Source organism: Hemibagrus wyckioides, linkage group LG18 (genome assembly GCF_019097595.1).
Source record: "Hemibagrus wyckioides isolate EC202008001 linkage group LG18, SWU_Hwy_1.0, whole genome shotgun sequence".
NCBI classification, from domain to species: domain Eukaryota; kingdom Metazoa; phylum Chordata; class Actinopteri; order Siluriformes; family Bagridae; genus Hemibagrus; species Hemibagrus wyckioides.
In genome coordinates, this window is record NC_080727.1 from 10687545 (window position 1) to 10702613 (window position 15069).

At 37.9% G+C, this 15069-nt stretch overlaps 1 protein-coding gene across 1 annotated transcript in view; it reads right to left on the reverse strand.

Annotated features, from left to right (window-relative positions):
- acsl6 (acyl-CoA synthetase long chain family member 6) overlaps positions 1-14177 on the reverse strand; it is a 57794-nt gene extending 43617 nt beyond the window's left edge. Inside the window, exons 1-2 of the mRNA XM_058416053.1 lie at positions 13960-14177; positions 2321-2541 (exon numbers count right to left, since the gene is read on the reverse strand). Of these exons, the coding sequence (XP_058272036.1) occupies positions 2321-2541; positions 13960-14005 (267 nt within the window). The 5' untranslated portion in view covers positions 14006-14177. The remainder of the gene's footprint in view (positions 1-2320; positions 2542-13959) is intronic.
- Positions 14178-15069: the final 892 nt, after the last annotated feature.

Below are 15069 nucleotides of genomic sequence, written 5' to 3' on the forward strand. Positions count from 1 at the left end.
GTTACACTAGGCCATGTTTTCAGTGACTCTCTGTGACCAGAGAGAGGAACAGAGTGTGGTCCAGCCACCCATACCAGTTACATGAACAAAAAAATGTGGTTTGGGATGAACTCAAAGCTATGCTTGACATGGGAGTAATTCAAGAGTCCCACAGTGACTGGAGCAGCCCAGTGGCTGCCCAAAACTGACAGGTCGGTCTGCTTATGTGTCAACATGGTGTCTAAATTTGACGCATAGTCAATGCCTCACATTTATGAATCCTTTTTAATAAATTATTTCTTGAATTCACTGAGCTCCTGAGAGCAACCCTAGGTGCTTGATTTTATGCCTAGGTGCTTGATTTTATGTGCCTGTGGCCATGAAAGTGATTGGAACACCTGAATTCAATGATTTGGAGGGGTGCCCCAAAACTTTTGGCAAAATAGTGAACATGCTACACAGACTCTCCGTTGTGTCCCACAAGGTTCAATCCTATTCTGTTCTTCCTCTATATGCAGTCCCTTAGTGAAGTCATATCCTCACATAGGTTTTCATACCAATGATGTGCCGATGACACTCAACTCTACTACCTTCTCTACTACCCTCCCTCAGAGAATGTTTCTGCTCAAACATTGTTCAAAATGTCTGGTAGATATCTCATCATGAATCATCATCAGAAGATCATGAGAAGAATTTTAATTCTTCAACTCACTGATCTTAACGTCATTCACCACACACAACTTTGGGGTAACCATTGACAATCAACTGGCCTTTTCCTCACACATTGCTAATATGACACGCTCATGTTTTTGTTTTACAATATCAAAAGGATTTCACCATTAATATTCACCCATAAAGAAGATTTGACCATTTCTATTCACTCATATCCTCATATATATAACAGCACAGTTGCTATGCTCCCTCCACAGACTTCCAGTAACTGTCTGCATCAGCCCACAAAGTCAAAAACATACCTCAAAACACTGCACCATGAACCCTCCGATATCAAAGAACTGCTCAACTGGTCACACCATCTCTCAAGGTACAGGGAAAGAATGAATTAAGACTCTTCTCTGTTCTGGCACCTACATGGCATGAAAATCCCATAGATGTCTGAAGAGCCAACACTGGCTCGCTTCAAACAACTTCTAAAGACCTAAATACAAAGTAAAACTTAAAAAAGTCTGTCTGCTTTTCTTGCTATATTACCTCACAACAAAGTTTTGAGACTGATGGTGTTATTAATCAGTGATCTGTTGATGTATTCATTGATAGAGAGTTCAAAAGACTTCTGAAATTTGATCTTGATAAGGGCGTCTGCCAAATGCCACAAATGCAAATGCAAATGCAAATGTAGCGACCATAAAATTATGCATGGAAGCAGTAGCATGCTTGAGCATCAATTTGTGAATGGAGAGCAGCACCAGAGAAGGTGAGTGCTAAGCACTGCACACATGCAGGGAATTAGACTAATGAATTTTCTGTATTGCAATGAACTGTGATGATAAAAATAAGAGAGATCACCTCCAGAGAAAGTGTGATCCAACCATTAAAATAAAAGCACTGAAAAGCAACAGTTAGAAGACAAAGAATAACTTGTTCCAAGCCTCCAGATTCCTCATTCCCTACACAAACCTAGGGAGTCACCTAATTGGCCAGTGGGGTCCACCATTTATGTTTTTTTAATAAATAAAATGGGTAAGACATCTGTAGTACAGAGATAGTATGGGAACTATTTTTTTTAACTCAGCTATTTCTTTTTAACATCTAGACATAACAACCTCCAGTTGTTTCCCAGTGGATACAGATTGGCCAGCACTACAGATACACACTCACAGTGTCTACAGGTAGTACAAAAATCTCTTCTGTGTTAAAACTATATTTGGATGAGTAAGTTTCCAAGTTTTTTAACACAGTTGTTAGTGTCACTCATAGTTTGTGTTTCAAATGAATTTACGGTTTGAACATTTATTCCTTAACTGGATCATTTATGCTTATATATTCAGCAGCATCTAAAATTAGATGATAAAGGAGCTGACAACAACACAACTGCTCAATCGTTTATTTCTAGCTGTGAGAAGGAGTGGTCAAAAAACTCTTTGCCCTAACAGAAATGGCAGCCTGCAAAATCACAGACATGTGATGTGGATAGGACTAAAATTTTGAAGTGGTTTATGTTAAAAAAGGACGCAATTTGAGCTGCAGTTTTCTCAGGGGAGGAGGGAGAAACAGTGACAAAGCGATTCCAACTGTACATAAAATTACCTGGTAGCCCCAAGTAATTGTGGGTTTGCCTAAATTCTTAAATTAACCCCTACAAATATGAAACAAATATAAATACCTCAATTTCTTCAGACTGGTGGAGAAGGTCACATGGGGGCACGGTGGCACGTGGGCGTGTTGACAGCCAGTAGGCCAAAATGCCAGTCAGAGCACCAAACCCAAACAGCACAGCTGTAGGTGTTGAAGAGATCAGATGAAACAGCTTTTCCAATTCCGATTGCCACCCACTAAGCATCAGTTCCTGCACCTGCATCCTCTCAATCAGTGTACTGCTCAGTTCTGAGAGGATAGGGGAAGAAAGAGAAGCAGAAAAAACTTTGAAATAGGCTTACAGAAGCTATACATATATTACATATATTTCATTCTGAATGTATTACCCTATTCTGGATGTATTAACATTATTTTATGGGGAAAATATAAAGTATGCACAGGAATGATCTGAAATGATGTCACAGAGTAACTCTGATGTCTACAGCTGTGGATTAATGGTTGTTTTTTACCCTCCACTGTGGTAGGTGGCTCTAGAACTTCTGGTCCCCTGGCCAGAAATCTGACTTCATCTGTGAGACTCTGACAAGGTCTAGTCCTTTTGCCCTCTCCTTTTTGTATTCCATAAAATCTTGCTATGTACTGACTGCCTTTAAAATCCAATACAGATGAAACCCACTCTAAATATGTTATACATCAGCTGTGTACAGTATTCTGTCTTATTGTCAAATCTTATTGTCACAAGTGTCAATCACAAGTAGTCCCCTTCTCTGTAAACCCCCCCCCCAAAAGTCAAGCAAGTGGTGAATTCTGCTGTATTTTCTAGTATTCTCCAAGGTCATCCTGTTTTTCTGATAAAAAATGTTTTCTCTCTCCCACTTTATACAGTAGAATGCCTGTATGTGTTATGCTTACTTAGTGCAACCCAGGAAACTGAGAGAAGTATTTGCCCCTTAGAACTGCCCTCCATTCACAAACTGATGCTCACTTTAGAAGATGTGAAAGGCAGCAGTTCTTCATGCCAATCAAAAGATATATGCTGAGTAAGTGATATGTTAATGGATATGTAAATTTTTGTGGTACAGTGTAAGAATTAATCAATTTTAACAGTTTAAATATTTTTTTTCTCTGTATTCCTATCTATAATTCTGGTTCTTCTCAAAAGCACATTATTCCCAAATTATGTGGTTCTACATCAAAAATTGCAACCCATGAAAATGGAAGAAATTTACTGGGAGAAAAATAAAATAAAAAAATATTAAGTAGAATAGAATGTTGGTTCTAGCCACAAGAGGAACAACAACAACAACAATAATAATAATAACAATAATAACAATAATAATAACAGCTGCAAGAAGCAATTAATTCAGTCAAGCACTTTCTGTTCCCATTCCTTAGCCATGGAGGATGACCAGAATCCACTGGGACCATCATCACTACTCTGAAGGACATGGTTAAGCTTGTGTTTAATGTAAATATATAAAAGCTTTGCTAAGCTCCAATCCCTCTTTGGTGACATTAGACTAAATGTGTAAGACATAAAAACCTGTATGACATGTTAAGTTACAAATTCATTACATATTCATTACTTTTCACATCTGAAGTCTCAGCACCTTGCAAGGAGAGAAAGAAGAATCGTGAATGAATGAATGGTCTCAGGTTAATTATAACACTCCATAGAGGGGATTTAAACAGTTAAACAGTTTTTTTCAAAATCCATCACATATTACTTTCTGTTTGGCTACTTTATATCATATTCTACCATATTAACTTGACTGTTATGGATGAACCATCCATCGTATCAAAAATCTGTGAAACATTTTTTGATTGGTTTCCTGGCCACATTTTATGGTTATTCAACAAAATAGGGGAATAGTAGAAGAAACAAAAACAGCTTTTGTTAAAATAATTTTTTTTTAAACTTTCTGTTTGAGAAATCCCAAATTCCATAGATCAACAACAAGAGAAACTTGATTTGATGTTGAATGGTTTAAAAGCTTCGGCCACTTTTACAAAGTTGCAAATTATGTTGCCATCTAGACTGTTGGAGACCCTTAGAATGAGGTCCTTGGGTTAACTATAAAGTTTGACCTAAACATGTCACATACTGCTTGTGCCCTCACTTCCTGTTCACTTGCCATCATACTTGCTTGTACATGATTGACAAACCATGCTGTTTATCAAATATCTGAGAGACTACCCTTTTTCATACTGTTCTCACAATTAATTTAGTGATGATTGGGACAAGATTTGTAAGAAAAGAGGCAAAAGGACTGCATCTATTTGCTAATGTGAAAGTGGATATAATGAATGACCTAATGAATAAAAAGATGGAAGCCATCAGCCAATAATAATAATAATAATAATAATAATAATAATAATAATAATAATAAAAAAAATAAAAAAATAAAATAAAATAAAAAAAAATAATAATAATAATAATAATAATAAACTTTATTTATATTGTAACTTTCTACAGTGCAAGGACACAAAAAAACAAAAAAAAACAAAATCACGAGTAAACAAAAATAACAAATTAAAGCAAAATAACATATTTGTACAAAAATATACCCAAGTGTCTTAAGTATACAGGTTAGGGTCTTTTTTTTCTACCCACCCATAGCACCACAGTAGTATGTTTGCTCAACTTGGTAAAACCACAAAAAAACCCAAAACAACACACTGGCTGCTGGTTTAAAAGGACAGGCTCCGCCCCTATTCCGGGACACCACCAATACCAGGTAAATTCCATATATTTCTACATTTGAATGCGAATCTAATACCTTAACATGACAAAATAAAACACAAAATAAATGACCTTAATTAAACAATAATGGTAAACATAACTGTTTTCCATAGTGACACAACAGCAAAATTCTCTGTCTTCTTACAGCCTTGGTACCTCTCACAAAAAACAAACAAACATGCTTTAACTGGTTTCGCAGCACAGTCTGTGACACCATATCTGGCCGCCCTCTATGTGCTTGTGCTGGCCAGCACTCCTACCAGTAACCTGATTACACCTTCAAATAAAACAAGCGACTAAACAACAAAGCAAACCAAATGATAATGTGTATGTGTGATATATACAGATTAGGGCTGTATGGACCTGTCACATCGACACCATGGTAAGGCAGGCCCACCAGCATCTATACACCTCTGATGCTTCAAGGATTTCAGACTGAGCTCAAAGGTGCTTCTACACCTGCACTGTAGAGAGCATCCTGATGGTTTAGGAACAGCAACAAGCAGCACAGACAAGCTCTACAGAGAGGAGCTTCTTTCTGCAGGCCATTCGGGCCTTTAACCAGGTGTACACCAAGAACTGAAATACAATCTGACTTGTTTCTTCATGCACACACCTTCACACAACAACTGGACAATCATAATATTGGACATTCTACCCATTATGAGTATTCATTCATTATCAGCTCATTTTCATAAATCCTATTTTGCACCAACTGTTATATAACTCCCAGAATAAATATAATTTTATTTATTCTTGTGCATGTTTTAATTTATTTTATTTTAATTTATTTGATTTTTATTTTTTACTCTTTTTTACCATATCTGTACTTACAACTCTACCTCAGTACTGTTGCGTAACTGTTTTACTCTCTCTGATGTATTATTAAATGAAGCCAGCCCACCCAGATATAGTTACATATATCAGCCTCATTGAATAGCCGTGCAGCCGTGAAGGTGTGCAGTTATTTATGATGGTAATCTAGACATCAGCATATCTCTCTACCCTAATTGAAGATAACTAATTGAATTAATCCTAAATTTTTATTTAACATTGTAGCAAAACTAACTGAGAATAAAACCACTACAGGAAAATGCATGCCATCAATATGCAGCACCAATGACTTGTTTAATTATTTTAACTGGCAAAATTGAGAATATGATGCAAAAAATTCAGGCTATTATTTTAAAATCAGACAATTTTATAAATACTCCTGTAGATAACAGTATTACTATAACTGATGAGCACTTTGAACTAATTGGACTAATTTCTTCTTCAAAATCATCAACTTGTATACTAGATCCCTTACCTATATGTTTCTTTAAACAGGTAATACCAGTAGCAACTGAAGCCCTTCTAAAAACGAATTAATTCTTCCATTATTACTGGCTATGTGCCTAAATCTTAAACTAGTGGTTATCAAACCCCTGAGTAAAAAACCCAACCTAGACCTCAGCTGTCAGACTATAAACCAATATCAAACCTCTCCTTTATATCCAAGATCCTAGAAAATGTTGTAGCACATGCTCATACATACAGGGGAAAACATTCAGGAAATGAATTAGTCAGGATTCTGAATTTAGGCTTCAACATAGCCTACAGAAAGCACTGGTTAAAGTGGCATATGACCTACTACTGACCTTTGATCAGGGTTCAGTCATCTTGCTAGTGTTTCTTAATCTTCTTGCAGCTTTTGACACCATTAATCATACTATTCTACTTGATAGGCTAGAACATGTTATTGGTGTTAAGTAAACAGCCCTATCCTGGCTCAGAAGAGCAGCTCCTTGTGGTAATGCTTGCATGGTTGGTGTTTGTGTTTACATCAACACAGAATGGTGCAAGAACTCTGTGCTTGTTTCTAATTACTGCTCATCGCTAATGACTTTGTGACTGTTAGATGCAGGCCATTTTATTTAGCATGGGAATTCACCACTGTTTTGTCTGAGTGTACACTCCCCCTAGCACTAATGCTAAGGAGGCACTATGTGTACTCTGTAGGGCTATTAGCAGTCTACAGAATGCTCAGCCTAACGGACTGTTAAACAAACCCTGATGAAATATTATGGAATATTTAATATTATGGAAATATTATGCTGGAGATTGCTGGAGAACCATGCAAATCTCAAATCAGTGCTCCCTAAATACCATCAGCATGTGGACTTTGCAACAAGAGGGGCAAACACAATGGATCTTGTTTACACAAACGTCCCCGGCATGTACCATGCAGAGTCCCGCCCCCACCGCTACTCAGACCACAACTCTGTTATGCTATTTCCAGTATACAGACCACTCATCAGATGCTCTAAACCGGTTCTGATACAGGTGAAAACCTGGCCAGCAGGAGCCACCTCTGCTCTTTAGGACTGTTTTGAGTGGACTGACTGGTGAATGTTTGGAGAACTCTATGTGGAATTAACCCACAGAAGTCTGCCAGACAAGACAACATTCCTGGCAGAGTGCTTAGAGAATGTGCAGAACAGCTAGCAGATGTCTTCACTGACATATTGAACAGTATATTTTCCCTGAGCAGTGCTGTTCTTCCTACGTGCCTCAAGACCACCACCATTGTCCCCGTGACAAAGAAGTCTACAGTATCCTGCCTCAATGACTATTGTCCTGCTGCACTCACACCCGTCATTATGAAGTGCTTTGAGAGGCTTGTCATGATGCACATAAAGTTCAAGCTGCCACCTTCACTGGACCCCCTACAGTTAGCGTATCATCCAAACCACTCCATGAATGATACCATTGCCATGACCCTCCACCCTCACCCACCTGGACAATAAAAACACATATGTATGAATGCTGTTCATAGACTTCAGTTCAGCATTCATTACAATCATCCCTCAGCACCTGACTGAGAAGCTGAGCCTGCTGGGCCTGAATCTCTGCAACTGGATCCTGCGCTTCCTGACTGGGAGTCCTCAGTCAGTCCAGTTCAGGAACAGCATCTCCACCACACTGAGCACTGGGGCCCCTCAGGGCTGTGTGCTCAGCCCACTGCTGTTCACTCTGCTGACTCATGACTGCGCAGCAATGCACAGCTTAAATCACATCATCAAGTTCGCCGATGACATGACCGTGGTTCTCATCACCAAAAACCACAAGTCAGCATACAGAGAGGAGGTGCAACAGCTAACAGCCTGGTGTAGATCTAACATCCTGTCTCTGAACATTGACAAAACTAAGAGATGGTTGTTGACTTCAGGAGAGCACAGAGCGACCATTCTCTACTGAACACCAACAGATCCTCTGTGGAGATCATCAAGAGCACCAAATTCCTTGGTGTTTGTCTGTCATAGAACTTCACCTGGTCATTCAAAACCAGCTCTTTCAGCAGGAAATCCCAGCAGCATCTCTAATTCCTACAAAAGCTGAGGAAACCCATCTCCCTCCCCCCATCTTGACCATGTTCTACAGAGGAACCATCAAGAGCATCCTGAGCAGCAGCTCATCTGGTTTGGGATTTGCTTAATCTCAGATTGCAAGACCCTGCAGTGGGCAATGAGGAGATCATTGGAGTCTCTCTCCCCTCTATCACTGACATTTACACCACAGGCTGCATCCGCAAAGACAACAGCATTGTTTATGACCCCAACTGTGTGAACTGAACTGAACTGTACCAATCTCAAACACACACTCAAACACTAATTAAATCACCACCCATAAAAATAAAGCACCACCCATACTGAAACTTTTTACATGCTGTTTTTTTTGCACATGCTGTCTTGCACATTCACTCAATAGCTGTTTTTTTGCACACAACATTTCAATACTGCCACCAACTGCTGCTATTACATAAGTGTATATATGTTTACAAGATCCCTCTTTGTTTACAATTCTCTTATTTTTTCACAATGTACTTTATAATATACAGAATGTACACTGTTCAGCACCATTTTGTGTATCTGTCATGTAGTGTTTTGGACTGTCTGTTTACACTAGGTTGCACACAATGCACTTTATGTTGCTAGGACAACTCACTTTAAGTCCTTAGTACTATGTTGTTTTATGTAGCACCAAGGTCCTGGAAAAATTTTGTTTCATCTAACTATGTACTGTGTCAGCTTTATATGGTTAAAATGACGATAAAAGCTTATTGACTTAACTTGAATTAAACATGCAGCCAGATAAGCTTTCTGATTACAGAATAACACTGGATGGCCTTCCTGTTTCATCATAAGCAGCAGTAAGACCCTGGTGTGATTACTGACTCCATGCTTACTTTCTTTTAAAAGCACATGTAGATAATGTCACTAGGATAGCCTTCTTCCTGTTCCAACATGTACCAGTGCACAAAGCAAGGTCCATAAAGACATAGATGAGTGAATTTGGTGTGGAGGAACTTGACTTGTCTGCAAAGTCCTGACCTCAACCCGATAGAACACCTTTGGAATGAATTAGAGCAGGGACCGCGAGCCAATCCAAAACTGGGATGTCTGCCTTTACATGCACATCAATATAATATGGAGTTGGCCTGCCTTTTGCAGCTGTAAAAGTTAAAAATCTTCTGGGAAGGCTTTCCACAAGGTTTAGGAGTGTGTTTATGGGACTTTTTGACCATTCCTCTAGAAGTTCACACAAAATTGGGAGCATTATATTGTCCAGAACGTCTTGGTACACTGAATCATTAAGAGTTCCTTTCAATGGAACTAAGGGGTCAAGCCCAAACCCTGAAAAACAACACCCGAATTCAATGATTTGGAGGGGTGTCCCAAAACGTTTGCCAACATAGTGTATCTGTAAAGCTGCTTTACAACAATTCATATTTTTAAGAGTGAACTATGGCCTCCTTTTCACATTTTGGGAATGGGGTCTTCCTCAAAGTCAAATTCTCCTACACAATACATTTACCTTACACATAGTGACTTACATTGACCTTGCTCAACAGCCCAACAACAATAGGTTGGCAGGGCTGAGTGACCTTCCAGTCACATGTTTGGACACTCCCTGTCCACAATACTCTGCGGTATCTTGCTGCCCTGCAGTATCTTCGCTGTTCCTAGGACTGCACTCTTATGGATAGAGACCTCAGAATTTGAAGTGACTGATGTTCACTACACTCTTAAATATGTATCTAGATGAGCTGACAGAGGGGTTTCAGGTATATGCAGAACAGGAGTGAGGATAGTTTATCACACTGATACACATCCCTGGATGAAGCAGTTCAGCTTGCAGTGTATCACTTGGCATACAGACATGTCTTTCTCCTGTCTTTCTCTTCTTCCCCCAATCTCAGTTTTCTCCCTTTTCCTACTTGTCTGATGTCTCCTATGGCCCCCACTCCACCAGGTAGAAACTTCTGCACCCACTATGACTAAAGCACAGTCTTGGCAAATTTCTTGGCATAGTGGAAAAAGCCAGTGCATGGGGATGTTCAGTAATATTAATTACTAATTTTACTTATTTTTGGCACAAATTGGACAGGGTTTCTGACATTAGTAATAGAAATGTTTGAGTTTTTGCAGAAGTGAGGTAGTCCAAGGCTGTTGACATCAGTTGTGCATCAGGGAGACCTGGAAGGTGGGAAGGGCTCTGCCCCTCATCAGTTTGTGACTATGCCCCACTGTGATTTCTCCATGGATCCAGCATAATGGTATTCTATCCCACCCATAATTTTTTACATATTTAAGTAGGTCGCATAAAGTTATACAGGACACTCAAACCAAGGAAGTGACAGCCTAGTTGTTGGTACTGAAGAGCCAATTCAAAATGAGAAATATGTAAGCACAGTTGTACAATTAATGTTATCGTTTAATAAAAATAACTATTAAAAAAACATGCTTACATTGTACAGCAGTTAGTGTATTTAAACATGCTTGATACCAAACACATCCCTCATTAAAATCATTATTAATGATCAAGTAATGTCAAGTTCAAAATACTAGTCAATTTAGTTAATTCATACCTTCATGTCCCGACTGAGTTTGTTTGAATGTATGTTAGAATGTAAACAATAAAGTAAAAATTTATTTTGTGATATTTTGTGAAGCTTTTTTTTTTTTAATTTTCCAATTCTAAAAAAATATTTGTTTGTTGTGTAATATGTTAAAAATGGTGTGGTTGAATTCTTTTCAATAGTTTAAAAATGTTTGAAGAGATCTATTAAAGTAATTGTTCTATATGTAGATTTAAAATGATCAGTGATAAACTAATGCATCGTTCAGGCCTAGAAGTGCTCAGTATTGACTATTTTGGCCTGTCAGTCATGTAGGGGGAGCTTTTGCATTTTTCTTCATTGCAAATTAAGTGAATTGAGACTTCAGTAGGGAAGTTTGCAAAGCTTATATTATTAATTATTTCACCTATTTATCTATTATGGTATGTTTAAAGGTACTAATATATTATATAAAAAAGTATGCTTTGCCGACATTCGAAAAAAGCATTTCATACATTATGCAAGTGTTCATTAGTTTTTTTTGCTGAGCACATTGTGTAAGCCAATAACACAGTATGTTTAGGCTGTAATGGCAGGCTCAGTGTAAAGTTTCCTCGATATAAATGGCAAAATTCAGTGTTTAATTTATCTTTACTTGTATGGAAAATGTACACTTGTAATTCATAGCAATTGTAATTGTCTAATTGCATGTTCATGTTTTAGGTAATGTATTTAAATGAAAGACATAGGAAAGCTATTCTAAACTTTGTTAAGTATGGTTGATGCTTGATTGTTATTGTATATTTCTTTTTGATCGTACATAAAGACTTCAATTATGAAACATCACAGATCTTGGTACCATTCATCATTTCACCTAATATTAAGGAGGGTAGCAGCTCTACCTCTGACCCACCCACACCCTACCTCTGACCAACCCACACACCCAAACTGCAAGATGTCAGCAGCACTCATGCTGTTCTGCATTGCCGATTATGGCCTAGATTTATGAGATTGCCAGGGGATATGATTAATTTTTGCTGTAGTCCTTTAATTAAATTTTAAGTTTGTATTATCCTCTGTCACAGCAGACAGATTTATCCATTCTGTGCAGATTCATTAACAATATTTGATTTCCTCACACAGATCTGTACACTACTCAACACTACTGAATTTCTTTCATATAGTAAAATTAAGCCATCATTGGATAACCTCTAAGCAAATGTGTTCAGTATTACAAGGGTTTTTTTCATAATTACACTCTGAAATCTGAATAGTCACAGTGTTCTATTAATCACTGTGGAAACCTGCATCAAAATGCAAGCAACTACATTTAAGACTAATCATCTACTTACAGAACTGATGGAGACAGATGGAGTGTACGCATATGTGTCTTGCATTTAGCAAACCTATGACAGCCTCCTATCTTTGGAAGGTTAAAGCTGATAAGGAGTGCTGAGTGGCAGAAAGAAGGATAATACCTAACGCAAAATTAACCCAGCCTTGCTGGCCACCGTATCACACCACACTCAGCTGACGCAATTCTCACCCCCTCCCCCTCTATAATCTGTGCCGCTCTCTATTCTTGGCTATACGATACTCTGGTCTTGTACCGTCTTTACAAAGCACATCAAAATGCACTTTCAGTAAACATACTCAGATATCAGAAATACACTACCAGGACATAAGTGGTGCAGCCTTTGAAGTAAGGGCAATTTATCACTCCACTCTAGACTAACTAGAAAGTATTTGATGAATCCTTAATTTTCACCTTTTTTTCTGTTAACAAAGTCACAACAGTTCCCAAAATGTCAGAATATCCAGAAAACTTCTCCATAGCAAACATCTTTTCTTTTTCATGACACAGAATCGCTGACAATATTCTAATGCTTGAATATAGAGCACATGATACACATCAAATTTGTTGGACTTTTATTTGCAAACAATTATTTGCCCCATGAGCTAAATTTAGCACTGATCAAGGTGCCTTTCTCCAGATCACACCCTCTGCAGAATAAAGAAAATCTACAATGTATTACATACTTTAACACTAAATATCTAATATATAAATATATATATATATATATTAGTATAGTATTTACCTTTTTGTGTCTATACAAGTCAAACTGAAGTGCGGTACCGTGCCGGATGAAATACAGGGTCTCAGACACTTAATTATTGAGGAGGGTTTAAGTTCTGTCTCCAGTTCTAACTGGCTCGTTGCATAATTGATAGGGTGCAGTACCACATAGAGAATCATGTGGGAATGTGCGTGTGTGTGTGCGTGCGAGGCCTATGTGAAGAAGACCTAATGCTGCTCGCTAATTTTCAAAGAAATATATTAGAAACCGGTTGTTCAAACGGTTATTAACGACAGGCTTGCATTCTGGTATTGGTTTTCAGAACCGCCATTGCGTGGACAGCTCCCTCCAATCAGACCCAACCTCACAGTTTCGCTACATCAACGACAGCTAACGCTAGTGTAGTTTAAAAATGCCGTATTTCGCTAATCACAATGTGCAGCACATTGTCTTCTTAATTTTCCGATAGGCATGGATTCTACCAAGTCACAGTTTTTAATCATATGAGAATAAATTATATGCGGGCAGATATAGCCTACATAACGTGGTACGCAGGTTATTCTATGCCGCTTTACACGGCCTGTTCAATAAGCTACACTGTATTAAACACAGCATTGGTGTACGCCTTCCTAATATCTTGTCTTGCTAGTGTGTGAATGATTTTTATCGATATTGTTCCCATCGATACATTTGTATCACGTTATAATTTCAAATACGCTGTATTTTTCATTGGCCGCATTGTCGCATATCCTATGCGTCTCAACCTTTCAAAGTAACGCAACAGCTCCGATTTTCGGCAATATTTCTATTACAATGCTCCACAGATAACCGGTCTACAGATTTCACACTCCTAATATCCAGTGTCGAATGAATTGATGCAGTATTCTTTAGCGTCTGCTATTAATGAAATGAACACTGTTTCTAGCCTTGTGAATGCACGGTTAACCCAAGGTCGTCGTCTAATACACCGTCACACCCTTTGGAAATGAAGATACTGAACTTACCTAGTATGATCCAGAGGGAGCCCGCCACTAGCGCAAAGGCGAACATGGCTTGTCATTGAGAGCGCAGTCTCAGCAGCATGCCGCATGTATTTCAAGTCGCAGATGCTAGCTGCGAGATTACATGGAGCAATGAAGTAAGGCTGGAGCTCTCACCAGTGGCAGTAAGGGAGAGCGGGGCACAGCCTAACGCGGGGCACGTTGAAACAGACTTTAGTAATATCCACATACACCGGTATGACGACATTTCCTGTCATTACTGGTTCCCATACCATCAATTTTTTTTAAATATAGCCCCCAAAATTTACAAAACTTTGGAAGATATTAAGGGAAGATCATTCAACTATAGGAACAAATGTTATAAGATAACATTTATATAATCGATTTTATACATATTATATATATATAAATATATAATAAGGGAAATATAGTATCATTTTACTCATAATCTCTCGGTTATAATCCTACATAGACTTTAAATGCTTACCCAGCGGGCACATTGATATCAATTTGATGTCAAATATTAGTCAAGACTTGATCAAGATGCTGTATAACATTATTTTAAATTCAGTTTGGAAGGCAATTTCTTCCAGTGGTAATTGGTTTAAAATAGGAAGTTAATCCTACACTGAAATTGGTTTATTATATATGTAGGCCAAAATGTTTGACGTTCAATTTACATCAAATCAATGTCATGTTTAGACGTGAAATTGATGTCATATTGACATCACATTGACATCAATAATTCAGCTGTTTAGCACTTTTTCTTAAGACCTCATCATTTGGCATCTGCTGACTTTCCCGTTAATCTCAGTAATTTAAAAAACAACAACAAAAATATTTCGGACTGGTTATTATTATTATTTTTTTAATGATACCATAATGCTGTGTAATTACAATACTGAAATTACTATATTTTTTGTAATAATGTATTGCCAGTTAATTAATTTACAGTAAGTAGGCCTAATTTTTCACAGTGAAAAAACCTTGACATTTCTTGTCTGAATGACAATAACAGGCATCCCTCCAAATTTAAAATAAATCTAATATTTATTTATTTTATTCCCTGCAATTATTCCTTTTGTCATTGACAAATGCTTTCTCTGCTGTTCA